General features: G+C 35.7%; 1 protein-coding gene across 1 annotated transcript; it reads right to left on the minus strand.

The window, feature by feature from the left end:
• Positions 1-451: 451 nt before the first annotated feature.
• On the minus strand, positions 452-11,401 carry LOC128235475 (hemicentin-1-like). The gene is made up of 15 exons (XM_052950292.1): positions 11,149-11,401; positions 10,001-10,267; positions 9,480-9,608; positions 7,494-7,655; positions 6,982-7,251; positions 6,252-6,389; positions 5,627-5,791; positions 5,193-5,462; positions 4,661-4,798; positions 3,205-3,366; positions 2,793-3,062; positions 2,343-2,483; positions 1,253-1,417; positions 971-1,105; positions 452-591 (listed from the first exon to the last, which is right to left on the minus strand). The coding sequence occupies exons 1-15, from the start codon at positions 11,249-11,251 to the stop codon at positions 512-514; spliced, it is 2,595 nt and encodes an 864-aa protein (XP_052806252.1). The 5' UTR covers positions 11,252-11,401; the 3' UTR covers positions 452-511.
• Between the last annotated feature and the right edge of the window lie 2,311 nt (positions 11,402-13,712).

Below are 13,712 nucleotides of genomic sequence, written 5' to 3' on the forward strand. Positions count from 1 at the left end.
TAGTGTTCCCAAAATACGTCCCATAATTATATTTCAAATATATTTTTCAAACGAGCCTGTATGTTGAAAGACGAAATATTATAAATCAACCAATTTCATATCAAACCAACAGCCTTTGACAATGACAGTCTTTAAAGGCCTTGTTTAAGGAATGTTTGGCATGATAATCTCCTACTGTGTATCTCCTGCTAATCGCACTGGTGTCACAGTAGGGGCCAATTTCCTGGGTATTGGTTTATTGGCTCAGGGCCATTAAGGGTCCATTTTTATAATAAAACATCGAAAACTGCACAGAAGGATACTCAGATTGAAGATCTGTTAAGCCAATTAGTCAATAAAATTAAGATCAATTAATAGAGGTAGTGTACTAATACACGGTTGTTCTTGTTTTGTTTTTTTGTTTTTTGTTTTTTGTTTTGTTTTTTTGTTTTGTTTTTTTGTTGTTGTTTTATTTTTGGGGGGTCATTTATAGAATGCTTAAACTAGGCCTTTAAGTCAAGCATTATCATTGCTAATTCAGCAAGGCTGCGTCATCGTATCTGTATGTATGTTGATCCATTTGCTCTTCAGGTTCTTCAAAACTTGGTGTCTCTGAAAGGTAATATTTGCTTGTCATTTAAAAAATGATTTTAAGAACATATGGTGGAAAATAAAATCTATCATTTGAAAACAATTGTTTCATTAAAATATTGCAGGTTTTGAATAATAACATATCAAAGTTATGAAACACATTTGTTGTAAATTCATTTACATATAAAAAACAACATTATTTTCTTGTCGAAATAGTGGTGCTATCGGGTGTCTGTCTGCTTGGCTACGACAAGTGTGCCTTTTAACAGCAGTATAATTCGAGTTATTGCGAAATAACTGGTCCCTTAAGTTTACATTGTTTAATAGGAAACTACTGTTTATACTGTTTACAACATAGCCATTTACACTCCATGTATCAAACATTAATAATTATACACACCTTCGATTGTCCGATTAGCTCGCTTGTTCTTGATAAAAAGAACGATGACAATAATCAAAAGAAACACAGCCACGCCGCCGGAAATGCCTCCTGCTATCGCAGCTGTATTCTTTGAATGTTTTCCTGGTTTTGATTCTGTTAGTGAATTAAAAAGACTTACATTGTAGAATATTCATAAAATCAATTGATCACCAACGCGATTCAATATGCATTCTCAACAATGCTAGCTTTTTATTAAAATACACATGCTGAATAAGTCTGTATTTATTTAGTAGTATTTACCGGACGTCGTAAATTGTATCGTCATTGATTCTTCAGATGGCCCATCAAAATTTGTAGCAATCATTCGAATGATATATAGTGTACTTGGAGATAAGTTATTTATAGTGTTCGACTGTACCGTCTGTCCTTTTCCGTTCGTCTTGTCCTTTAGATCGGTAACAAAGTCTGAAACATGAATGTTCATATTACAAGGGAAACTACAGGAACACGCCAATTAGGTTAACAATATCCAGTTTAACGGCTAAAATTCAAGGCAAAAATCACTAAACAAGAGATACAGTGCTACAAGAAAAACATTACACAACTATAAAATAATAATAATAATAATAATAATAATAATAATAACAACTTTATTTAACGAAGGTTACATACTAAGTGTACAATCATTACAGACATACTACTTATTTCCAGCATGGCCTTCACACAAAAAGTATTACAAAAACACATGTACTATACATATTAAGCAACATACAAAACATACATTCACACTATCACTATCATACATTTCTTCGACAAACACAACTCAGTTTAATATGATGATTATAAATTGCAATAATTTCATACTGTAAATAATGTAGATATATTCAGTAAAACCACATTCAATCAATATATTTACATATTTGGTAGTATCCATTACAAGTTGTTGCAAGAATGTCATATACGTACATTAACACAATTCATGTAAACAATGAACTATTTATTATAATGTGATTTAAATAAAGTGTCAAGATTTTTTGTTCATGTGATAAAATTATTTTGCCAATAAGTAGCAATAAAATATCGTCAATGGTAAATGTTGGGGGACCAGAACAAACCAAATATGAGCCCAGCTGATAATTAAACCAGTTTACTAACTAAAGCTTTTTAGTTAATTAACACAATTTGAAACGCGGCCTAGGCTCTAAATACAATTCTTACAAACTAACTCCTTATTGTGTTGTAATGTAAAACGATTTGAGAAATAAAACAAAATACTGAGGCATCCTGTCATTATAGCGACCAACCAGTCAGTTCACATACAATTTCTATGAGTTATGAATACTAACTACCATATGTTCTTTTGAAGTTAAACATAAAGCTGATGGAATACCTGTCCAATTGCCATCTGCGGCATGAGTCTGCACCGTGAAAGTTTGGTTTGTTCCGTAGTTAAAACCAGGAATATAAAATACAACGACTGAACTGTCTGTAACTTGCGATACATTCAAAAGTTTAATCCCCGCTGGTGGCCCTGAAAACCGACAGAAATGCAATTTTCTCTTTTCGTGTGTTTTCTTAGTGTTCCGGATTAAAATCCAAGGGTATCTTATGTATTTAAAATGAGTTTCTGGGGTTGTAACGTCTTGTGTCTCTCGCTTATAGTTGAGCCATGGTCCTTAAAACAGGGATATCGTTAAATAGTTGGCTTCGGGTCTTGGCCTTCAGGTTACCACTGTATCATTTTATTTACAGCCTGACTTAATACTAAAATGCATTATCTGTTTCACATACTACATGATCAATACAGTATTTAAAGTGTGCGCATTTCAATGAGACTAACCTGTTGCCTTTAAAATGAAAGTGAAGTTTGACTCTCCGTATGAATTTCGCACATCTAAATTGTAGTCTCCGTAGTCATCTGCAGTAACATTTGTAATACTGACAGCAGACGTCAGATTTGTATCAGCGTGTGTAACGTTAAAACCGTTGTGTATCCATAAGAACATTGGTTTCGGATTTGCTATCACTTTCATAACAAATGATCCAGTTTGGCTAAGTCGAGGTGAGGAAACGTTGACAACATGGTAATTTGGGTCCGTTTGTGGCTTACCTTGAAAATTCAGTTCATAAATACATTCGATAACATATCTCGCATACGTTTTTTCGAATTAAAATTGTGCTTAAGTGCATTGATCTAAATCAACATTCGTCAATAAACAATTATTTAAGAACAAATTAATTATTCAACTCACCATATGTTACAAATGTCAAAACTTTAGACTTATTTGATTTTCCTCTTGCATTCTGTGAAGTAACTGCGATATTATAGAGGGTGTCAGGAACGAGATTGGTTAAACGAAAGGACAGTTTGGCTCCTCCTGTGTCGTTAGATATTCCCTTTACTTGTGCGATGTCTGCAAGCAAAAAGTAATAATTGTGAAAATCACTTAGTGTGTAATCTGTTAGGCGTCGAACCGTGATTTCCTAAACAAGCTCATCTCTACTACTTTGGTTTATATGGGGCTTGTATGTTGATGCTGGCTCTGATGTGGCCAATTAAACTGGTTTAAGGCACTAACAGACGTTTAACTTAATACTTTTTGTTAAAGCAATTTTATTGAAAACAATTGAGTTGTATCACATGCCTGTTGCATATTCAAAATATGAGCTATTTTGTTTCATAATTGCTATAATATGTTATTGACTCTCCATTTATCCATTTATTCATTTACGTATGTGACAAGAATTTAACCAAATTGATAACACTGGCAATTTAATACTAATGAAATTCACTGTCATACAACTGTTTTGTAAGAAATCAAATATATATATATATATATATGTATGCATTTCACTCGTTTGCCTTTGTAATATATATCATATGATATTACCTCAGTTATCCATGTTTGTATTGTAATGAGTGAAATAATGGTAACTTGACTTGACTCGACTCGTGTTCCAGTGAATATAGATTTTACTTACTGTTCACAGGCAGTAATTATCTCATTATTAATCAACAACAAATATCTCAGGTCATACATACATGACAACATAAGGACAAATAAGTTAAGTCGGCAGTGTCAAAAAAAGCTTAATTATACTTATACGAAGAGGGATGGCTTTTGTATCGAGTGGCGGAAATAAAATGGATTTGTATTTTATTTCCATGGTCGTACATGTATCGAATATATATATCTTATCATGGAAAAGAGGGAGACAGTTATTTTAAATATCTTACAAAATATGAAGGATAAAAGGGATATTAATATAGTGCCAGATTTCAAAGGCTGTGCCTTGGACAAGCATATCGTATAAATAAATTGCAAACGTTTTGGGGGAACTCAGTATAATTAATTCAATTTAAAAAAAAAAAACTAGAGAAATTACACTTGCTGACATGCGTTGCGTATTAAATGTTTCACAAATAAGGCTAATCGATAAAGCTGTGTCTGTACGTGTATATGTGGTGTTTGTGCGTCAATATCTCTATTTGAATGTCGTTAGGGCCTTTGCCTTGTGCCTATATACAGGGCTTATATTTGATTATATTACTAAAGGGCTTGTCCCTGTATTTTTCATTGTATTATTGTCCTTGTAGTTTCAATTGATTGTATTATTAACAATTTTTCAATATTGGTGGTACTTAAATGATAACTTGAATAGGTAACGTATGTTATAATAAAATAGAGTGGTAACATTGTATATTACCTTTACTTTTACCCTTCCCAATCATAAGAACGTGAAATGTTTGTGCATTATTGTAGTCAAAACCAGATACCCACGTAAGATTTACTGTAGAATTTGTTTCTGTCGTAAAAGTCAGCGCTGATGGCATTTCTGGAGGACCTGAAAACTCAACGAAAATCCTTTTTGGTGAGAAATTATTGCGAAAACTAAGATTAGATGACATTTAAATTTTCTTGGTACCTTTAAAGGATTCGTTTACAGATTTGTGTTGGCAATTCTTTGTTTTAAAGGTGTTCAAATTTATTTGTTTTACTTACTTTGATTTACCAAAAAAAATCAAACGGCAACTGACACTAATAGAGCTCATATTTGAAATGTTGATTATATTGTATCAATGTTACAAACAGTGCGCTCGCGTTGCACACGGAATTGGTATTTTCTATGTCTGAGCCTATACACGTGAGCAGATCCTTTTAAGTAGCTGTATATAAAAAAAGAATCTTATGAGAAACAAAAACTTTTATTTTTATGTCCAGGAAAACATTACACATACCATCGGCTTCAATTGAATAGTTATACTGTTTCTTTCCAAACTCATTCTCCATCGCCAGTGTATAAATGCCGTAATTGTTGATGTTAACGTCTTGTATGGTGACCTGGCTGGTATAGTTAGAGTCGGAACTATTAACGAGGACCCCATCATGCTCCCACATAAATGATGGCACTGGATTGCCAACTGCATGCATGGTTAGTGTTACTGTCTGCTGTAGTCTTGGTTTAAATATAAAATTCACCGGTCGATCTGGATTTGCAGACGGAGCTCCTGAAAAAAATAAAATACATCTGCAAACGGGTGCATTGGACATATTTCGAATGCTCAATGAATTTAATATTTGCAACATAGCTGCCAAAGATACAAAATACTTTGATAATAGAAGAAGGTCGAATAAAGCTTCAAAGCTGCCAATAGTAAGTGTTTAATCCTACCTAATGTTGAAAAGGTCGTATGTCCGGTTGTGCTCTTGGTCTCGCCTCGAGAGTTTTTCGACAACAATGTAAAATTGTACGTGGTGGTTTGCGTGAGGTCCATTATTGTGTGAATGACTATCGCGTCACCGCCTCCGCCAGACACGTCAATAAAAGATTTGAACACTGGAAGCAAAATGAGGTGCTAAAACAACGGGTAGCATGCACATAACATCATACCTTTATAGAACATATCACGCTATGCCAACATGTATTCCCCATGTCATAGAATCTTGCAACAATTGTAGACGAACACCTCGTGAGATGCAATTTCGACATAGGATCATATATAACCATATGATCATATAACAGTAGTAGCCGTGAAATGCTGTGTTGTATTCGTGTGTACTACCACCGAACGTATCGAATTAATGTTGTTATGAGTGTTTTACAGTGTATTTTGTTTCGCTGGACGATCTAAGAAGGAAGCCTCAACACTTATTCATAAAACCGTTTATATATAACATATATGTGTGCGTGATCTGTGTTAAATTATTATGTTAAGTGTCTCTCGCCTAGTGCCTTTTTGACACGTTAATCGTTAAATGTATTGCAACTGGGCCTGTATTTGTCATTGTATATATACCTGTGGCTTTACCGCCGATATACCTTTGAATAACAAAGGTTTGCATGGAGTTGTAATCATATCCAGATATCCAGGAAAGGGTTGCATTCGTTTCTCCAACGTTCAGAGCCGTGAACTGTGAAGGTGCCTCTGGAGGGCCTGTAATATAGACGCATACGTTTTTCCATGTGCTGTTAATGTCGTTAAGTGAAAACTTGTGCGTACTATCATCATTCGAGTTTGCTGTGTATAAGATATTTGACCTGCAATAAATGAACTGTGTATTTCTAATGACCCGCTTATAATTTGGTATCATTTTAAAGAAACTGCATGAACAGGTATTTTTAATATTTGAATCTTATAATCTTATTACGTTAACCAGTTACTATGTTACATATTGAGTGAAATCCGCAAACCATAACTAGATAACCTGTTTATGTTGTACAGCTAAAAAGGGTTATACGTGGCAGTTCTGGGCTCTTTCGAACCTGTTTTTAGTTTTATGATATTTATCTTACCAAAAACGTAACGCGCACATCAACTAGTTAGCTAGATAATTATCGCGAAAATTAAGTGGCAAACACAAAACAATTCGCGAACGTTAACAGGTTATCTTACGGCAGTTATATGCCACCATAGTTTACTACTCCTGACACAGAAAGTCGTTGTTATTATGTCTAGTGAAAGGGGAATAACTGAAACATGTCTCATTCAGTATTAACTAGATAAGTTAATTTCAAGAAACACTCACCATCTGCAATGAGTTCAAATTGCAAATAGATACGGCCAAGTTTGTTGGAAACTGTCAGATTGTAGTAGCCAAAGTCATTCACTGCGACGTCGTTGATATGCAGTATGCTCGTAAGACCATGGTCTGAACTGTTCAGGCGCGTGTTGTTATGCTGCCACAAGAAGTCAGGAAAAGGGTTAGCTATAGTATGCATGACCAGATCCACATTTTCCTTGACACGCGGCTTTGAAGTAAAGTTTACTGTCGCATTTGGGTCCTGTTTCGGGGATCCTGTTTAAATATGATGACATATAAAACAGTACTTGCTCAAGTTTCTTTTAATCCCACGTGATGCCAAACTTTTTAACGTAGTAATGAAATATTTATACATAAAAAATAACATTTTTGAAACAATGATGTTGTTTAAAATTATGATGACCACCAAAAATCGAGCTTAAATAGAATATCAGACTCGTCACAAGACGCCTAAATTGTTAAAGAAATAAAATAATACGAAGGTAGTTTCCACGAACCTAAAGTTGTAAAGTTAATTTCATTCGATGCAGGAGATATTCCGTCCGTATTATTTGACTGCACGACCATGCTATAGAGGGAAAGTTCATTTAGATCCATGATAGTGTGTGTGATGACAATGTCTCCACGCCCATCAGTCAAATCAGGAACTCGCGCCGCAACTGCAATGGAAAGACACTTTTGATTACGTTTTCACAAGATGCCGTTTTCAAAAGTTTAAACAAAAGTTATTGATCTTATGTGTACATACTTCTTAAGCATAAAACATGTACTCATTAAGTATTGAAAGTCTTCAAACATACATGTTCTCAACAATATTGATACAATGTTATTTTGCTACTATCAATTGCCTCCAAGTCACGTGTTTGTTTACGCTGCATTTGCTTGACAACTGGATACAAGGGACATGTGCATGACAACGGGATACAAGCGACATGAGCTTGACAACGGGATACAATCGACATGAGCTTGACAACTGGATACAATCGACATGAGTTTGACAACTGGATACAAGCGACATGAGCATGACAATTGGATACAAGCGACATGAGCTTGACAACTGGATACAAGCGACATGAGCTTGACAACTAGATACAAACGACATGTGCTTGACAACTGGATACAAGCGACATGTGCTTGACAACTGGATACAAGCGACATGTGGTTTTCAACTGGATACAAGCGACATGTGCTTGACAACTGGATACAATCGACAGGTGCTTGACAACTGGATACAATCGACATGAGCTTAACAACTGGATACAATCGACATGAGCTTGACAACTGGATACAATCGACATGAGCTTGACAACTGGATACAATCGACATGTGCTTGACAACTGGATACAAGCGACATGTGCTTGACAACTGGATACAATCGACATGAGCTTGACAACTGGATACAATCGACATGTGCTTGACAACAGGATGCAAGCGACATGTGCTTGACAACTGGATACAATCGACATGAGCTTGACAACTGGATACAAGCGACATGTGCTTGACAACTGGTACCAAGCGACATGTGCTTGACAACTGGATACAATCGACATGTGTTTGACAACTGGATACAATCGACATGTGCTTGACAACTGGATACAATCGACATGTGCTTGACAACTGGATACAATCGACATGAGCTTGACAACTGGATACAATCGACATGAGCTTGACAACTGGATACAAACGACATGTGCTTGACAACTGGATACAATCGACATGTGCTTGACAACTGGATACAATCGACATGTGCTTGACAACTGGATACAATCGACATGTGTTTGACAACTGGATACAATCGACATGTGCTTGACAACTGGATACAATCGACATGTGCTTGACAACTGGATACAATCGACATGAGCTTGACAACTGGATACAATCGACATGTGCTTGACAACTGGATATAATCGACATGTGCTTGACAACTGGATACAATCGACATGAGCTTGACAACTGGATACAATCGACATGTGCTTGACAACTGGATACAATCGACATGTGCTTGACAACTGGATACAATCGACATGAGCTTGACAACTGGATACAAACGACATGTGATTAACAACTGGATACCCGCGACATGTGCTTGACAACTGGATACAAAGGACATGTGCTTGACAACTGGATACAATCGACATGAGCTTGACAACTGGATACAAACGACATGTGTTTGACAACTGGACTCAAGCGATATGTGCCTGACAACTGGATACATGCGACATGAGCTTAGAAATATCGTTGTCATCTTATCAACGACCTTTCGACATAATATTGTGAGATCATGAATATCAGTTTATTATTTAATTAGTGTCAAAATCTAAATTTAAATTTTCATCTGGATAAAATAAATACCTTTAACCTAAACTGACCAAAAAACACATTTTTTTCGAAAAAGATAGTATAACTAGTCAGATATATTAATTCGATAAAGCGATCGTAGGATGCGTGCGATGATACGATTGCCACAGCGTTGTTTATTTTACCTTCTCCATCACGAAACTTAACGATGAACGTCTGTGTAGTATTATAATTATACCCGGAGACCCACGACAAGGTCACATTGGAAACTTCAACTTCTTTAACGCGAAAGTCCACTGGTGTCTCCGGTGGCCCTGAAACAGTGCAAAAGAGATTCCGTTTTGTTTTTTAAACTCTTAATATGTAGAATAGTAAAGTAAGAGCTGTGGAGACTAGTACAACAGTCACAATCCTATAGTGATCATGTTTAGTTCTAAGATTAATACGATACAAATTGTTTGTTAAATAACTTTTCAGAAATACACAAAGGAAACAAGTATTTCGCTTCCAAACCCGCGAGATATATTAAAGTTAAAACTGTATCAATTATTTTTGTTAATTTTCTGATCATTCCATCAAGTCATTGTATGAACGGACGCCGTCTTTAATATTGCTTTTGCGTTTGCTTCTTTTACATGTTAACTGAACAATGATGATAAATTGTATATGAAATTGTACACTTGTCAAGTAGTTTTACAATTGATACCTTTTGCTTTCAGAAGGACATTAGATGTGTCTTGGCCCGCTTGATTTCCCATTACAACATTGTACAATCCGAAGTCGGCATAACCGCGAACGTTTACGTCGACTCTGCTCGTGTGATTACCATCTGTATGGTTAACTGGTATTTTGTTATGAATCCAGAAGAAAATTGGGGTTGGACATCCAAGTGTGTGTATTTCTATTGTAGCGTTTTCTCCAATGCGTGGATACAAAGTTCTGTTTGGAAATTTTGGATCAAGTCTTGGGGCATCTGAAATAGAATGAAAGTGATACATTTATACATCGTATATTGTCATATGAGGTCTTAAAGTCTCCTGTGCCAGTGTTCACTAACGTCTTGAGTGAGGTTTAAAAGACTCCTGGGCCAGTGTTCACTAATGCCTTGATTCTGAGCTTAATACTGAATTCTAAAAACTGCAAATGTTAATGTTCTCGTAAAATAATGATAAATATTAACTGTAGATTATAAGTGTTGCTGAATGCTAAACAGATGACCAGTTTTACCTCAATTCTAAACATCAAATCTTATTGTACCGGGCTGGTATTCAATATTGGTCTACATTGGATCTTTGAACGATGTAGCTAATCGGATTACTTGTTGTTAAGAACTGACCTACATAGGGAAGGAAGTCAACGATGTATGACCATAAGATTAACGTAATATGCTGAATATTGAATACCACGCCTGCAATGGTGGACCCGGCTTGTGCTAGAGTATTTTTTAAGGGAAAGCATCTGCTACCTTGAAGAACCAATGAAACTGTCTAATTAAGTTTTTATGATAACGAGATTTACGCATTCGGAGCTTCTCGGCCATTTTTTTTTCAAAAACAAACTCGGATGTATTTGGACGGTTTACATACTTAAAAAGTGGTACGTTTAAGTCCGCTGCAAATAGATCGCGTAGTAATCTTATTTAGCAGTTAAACTTTAATAATAATTTGATTATTATTCAAAAATTTACGAACTACTTCAACTGATGTACCGGCGTACATCCGAGGTTGTTTTCGATAAAATGGCCGAGGAGTTCCGAATGGAGATTTACGTAGCCAGAACGCCCACGGTACATAACGAATAATAGTGGTAAGTAGTGTATCAGGGATATCCGCGATGGACAACTGTGGCACTTACCCGAAACCGTCACGTTTTCCATCTTTTTGTCTTCACCAGCACTATTATAACAGAAAATGTACAACTGTCCCCCACTGTCGCACGTTAGGTTTGAAACAGTCATGTTATGGGTGCCGCTGCCATTAAAACTCGCAATCACATTTCCTTGTTTGGAAAGTGTTACATTAGTAGTCGGATCGGGGCTGCCTTGGACTGTTATACTTAGGTCAACTGATCCACCTTCCGGCACATTCGTTTTACTGACCAACACAGATGTAATCTTTGCGGGAGCTTGATTAAATAAATAAACGAGCATGAAACAATTTAAATTAGCCAAGCATGTATTAGGTACAGTTTATTAATGTATTCAATAAAGAAGCCAGCGGAACTTTAAAAAATGTACTAAGAGTAAGAGCCAAATTTGGTGCGAATTGATATGTAAGTATCTATAATATGGAAGTTTTCCTGTCCAATTACAGATTCTACAGAAAAGAGGGCAGTGTTTTCAAAAGAAATCGAAAATGCACTAATTCCTTTTATCATAACAGAAATGCAATTACATTCAACATTTAAAAAGTAAGCTGCGTGTTCAGAACGGTGTGTCCTTGTTTCAGTGTAACAAGTATAGATCCCTTCATCACTTGAAGTCACATTATAAATAGTTAAATTGCTGAGGTATTTTCCAACACGATGTCCGTTTGGTGTATCCCACATTAAATTGTCTATTAATGGAGAAAGCGAAGAGTTGCAGGTGAGGGTTACGTTGTTTCCTGCGATGATGTTAAGGTTTTCTTCCGAGACTGAAAAAAAAACAGTTTTTATTAAAGTAAATGGTAGTACATGTAATTATAGTATACACGTAAGTATAAATATTCAAACTAATACAAACGAAGACCTTGAACCGTTTGGACATAAGACAAAAACATAAGAACACGTTGATGTTGGTTTTAAAATCACAAATGCCACAGGATAAGCAAATATCGCAGATTGCAAGAGGTTGCATCACCAGTTCGAGCAGAAATATGTGCATTGAGATACGCTTGTGTAAGATATAAACGAAACAATCTTGAAGAAAATGGCAAGTGTATGTTTCCGCCTTCTTTCCATAAGAGATTTTTTCAATATACATATTGGAATTCGAGGCAAGTCGTGGTGAACTAGACATGGTGCGTGCTGCCTCATGCTTTACTTTCTGTAGATCGTCTTCGTCTGTTATGTGATATTATCCCCAACAATCTCTGCATATTCTACCAATGGCCTTACACATATAAAACGGCTATACTATATCATGTGATTCTCGTCCGGAGAGAAAAATGCCCTCCCGGTGTGCAAGGAAAAACACCCTAAGGCCAGGTTTAGGGCCCAGGACGTATTTGAATGAGTTCATGGGGTAGATGGGTTGTTTGACGGATTATATATGTACATGGCACGAGCAGGCTCTACAACATGTGACGCTCAGTACCAACTTGACTACGCTTTCAATCTCAGTTTTAATCAAACCGAGACCATTAATCTCACACATGTGTGCACAGTACAGTACAGTACAAAACAAAACCGTACACTACGATATAATAAGATACAATACAAGAGTTGTTTAATCGAAAACATACCTACAACGTTTATAGCGAGCAACAAGCATGAGAATCTCTGATAGCAGTATGATTTTACTCACCGGTTTGAAATCCGCAAGATATCCGTGTTTGGGAAAATATTACCACAGAAAGTAAGAGAATTATATGTACAACATGTTTGTCCGCCATTTTGATCTGACAATGAAATGTATATCAATATTTAATATGATGATAGGGTAATTGTGGCCATAGTTTGATAACATACTTAGGATTGTTATCAGTTCAGTTCGTCTATAAGTCATATGTGTTCACGCTTAGCTATCTCATTTTCAGAAAAAGAAAATGATCTTAAAGTGGGGTTAGTTTGATAAAGACTATACTGTTCAGCGAAGTAATTTTATTTATTTATTTTTGTATTTTATATGTGCTCGTACATAGTATGATGTGTTTCAAATAGACACGAGTTATCTTTAGAAACTAAAGACAAGCGCAACAACTTTATATATCGTATGAAGCATAGATTTTGACACGTTTTGACAAAGTTTGGGAGAACACAAATCATTTAAAAGTATTTCAATTATGAACACAAATGAGTTTACACAACATTCTTGTGAAATAATAGTTCAATGAATCTAACATTATTTCTTCAGCAATGGAGGGATTTGCCATCAAAAATAGTCGAAACTTCATCTGACGCAGTCCTATATTTTAATTTATACATTTTAATTGGATTATTTTTTTCATATAGCCATGTGTCTGTATAATGTTTGTTTAGAGACATCGTCGGATCCCCACGTTCAAGCCATTCCGTTAGTCATTCGGAACTCGTCGGTCATTTTCTATCGAAAACCACCTCGGATGTATATGGACGGTTAACAATGTCAACAACTTTACATTTAACTACGCTGCATGTAGATCGCGTAGGAATTTCAAATGAGCAGTTAAACCTAATGACTTTACTCTTGGGAATCCAAAATATTCATGCAATAATACTCTTCAATGGCAATCAATTTA

This window comes from Mya arenaria, chromosome 5, assembly GCF_026914265.1.
Source record: "Mya arenaria isolate MELC-2E11 chromosome 5, ASM2691426v1".
Taxonomy (NCBI): domain Eukaryota; kingdom Metazoa; phylum Mollusca; class Bivalvia; order Myida; family Myidae; genus Mya; species Mya arenaria.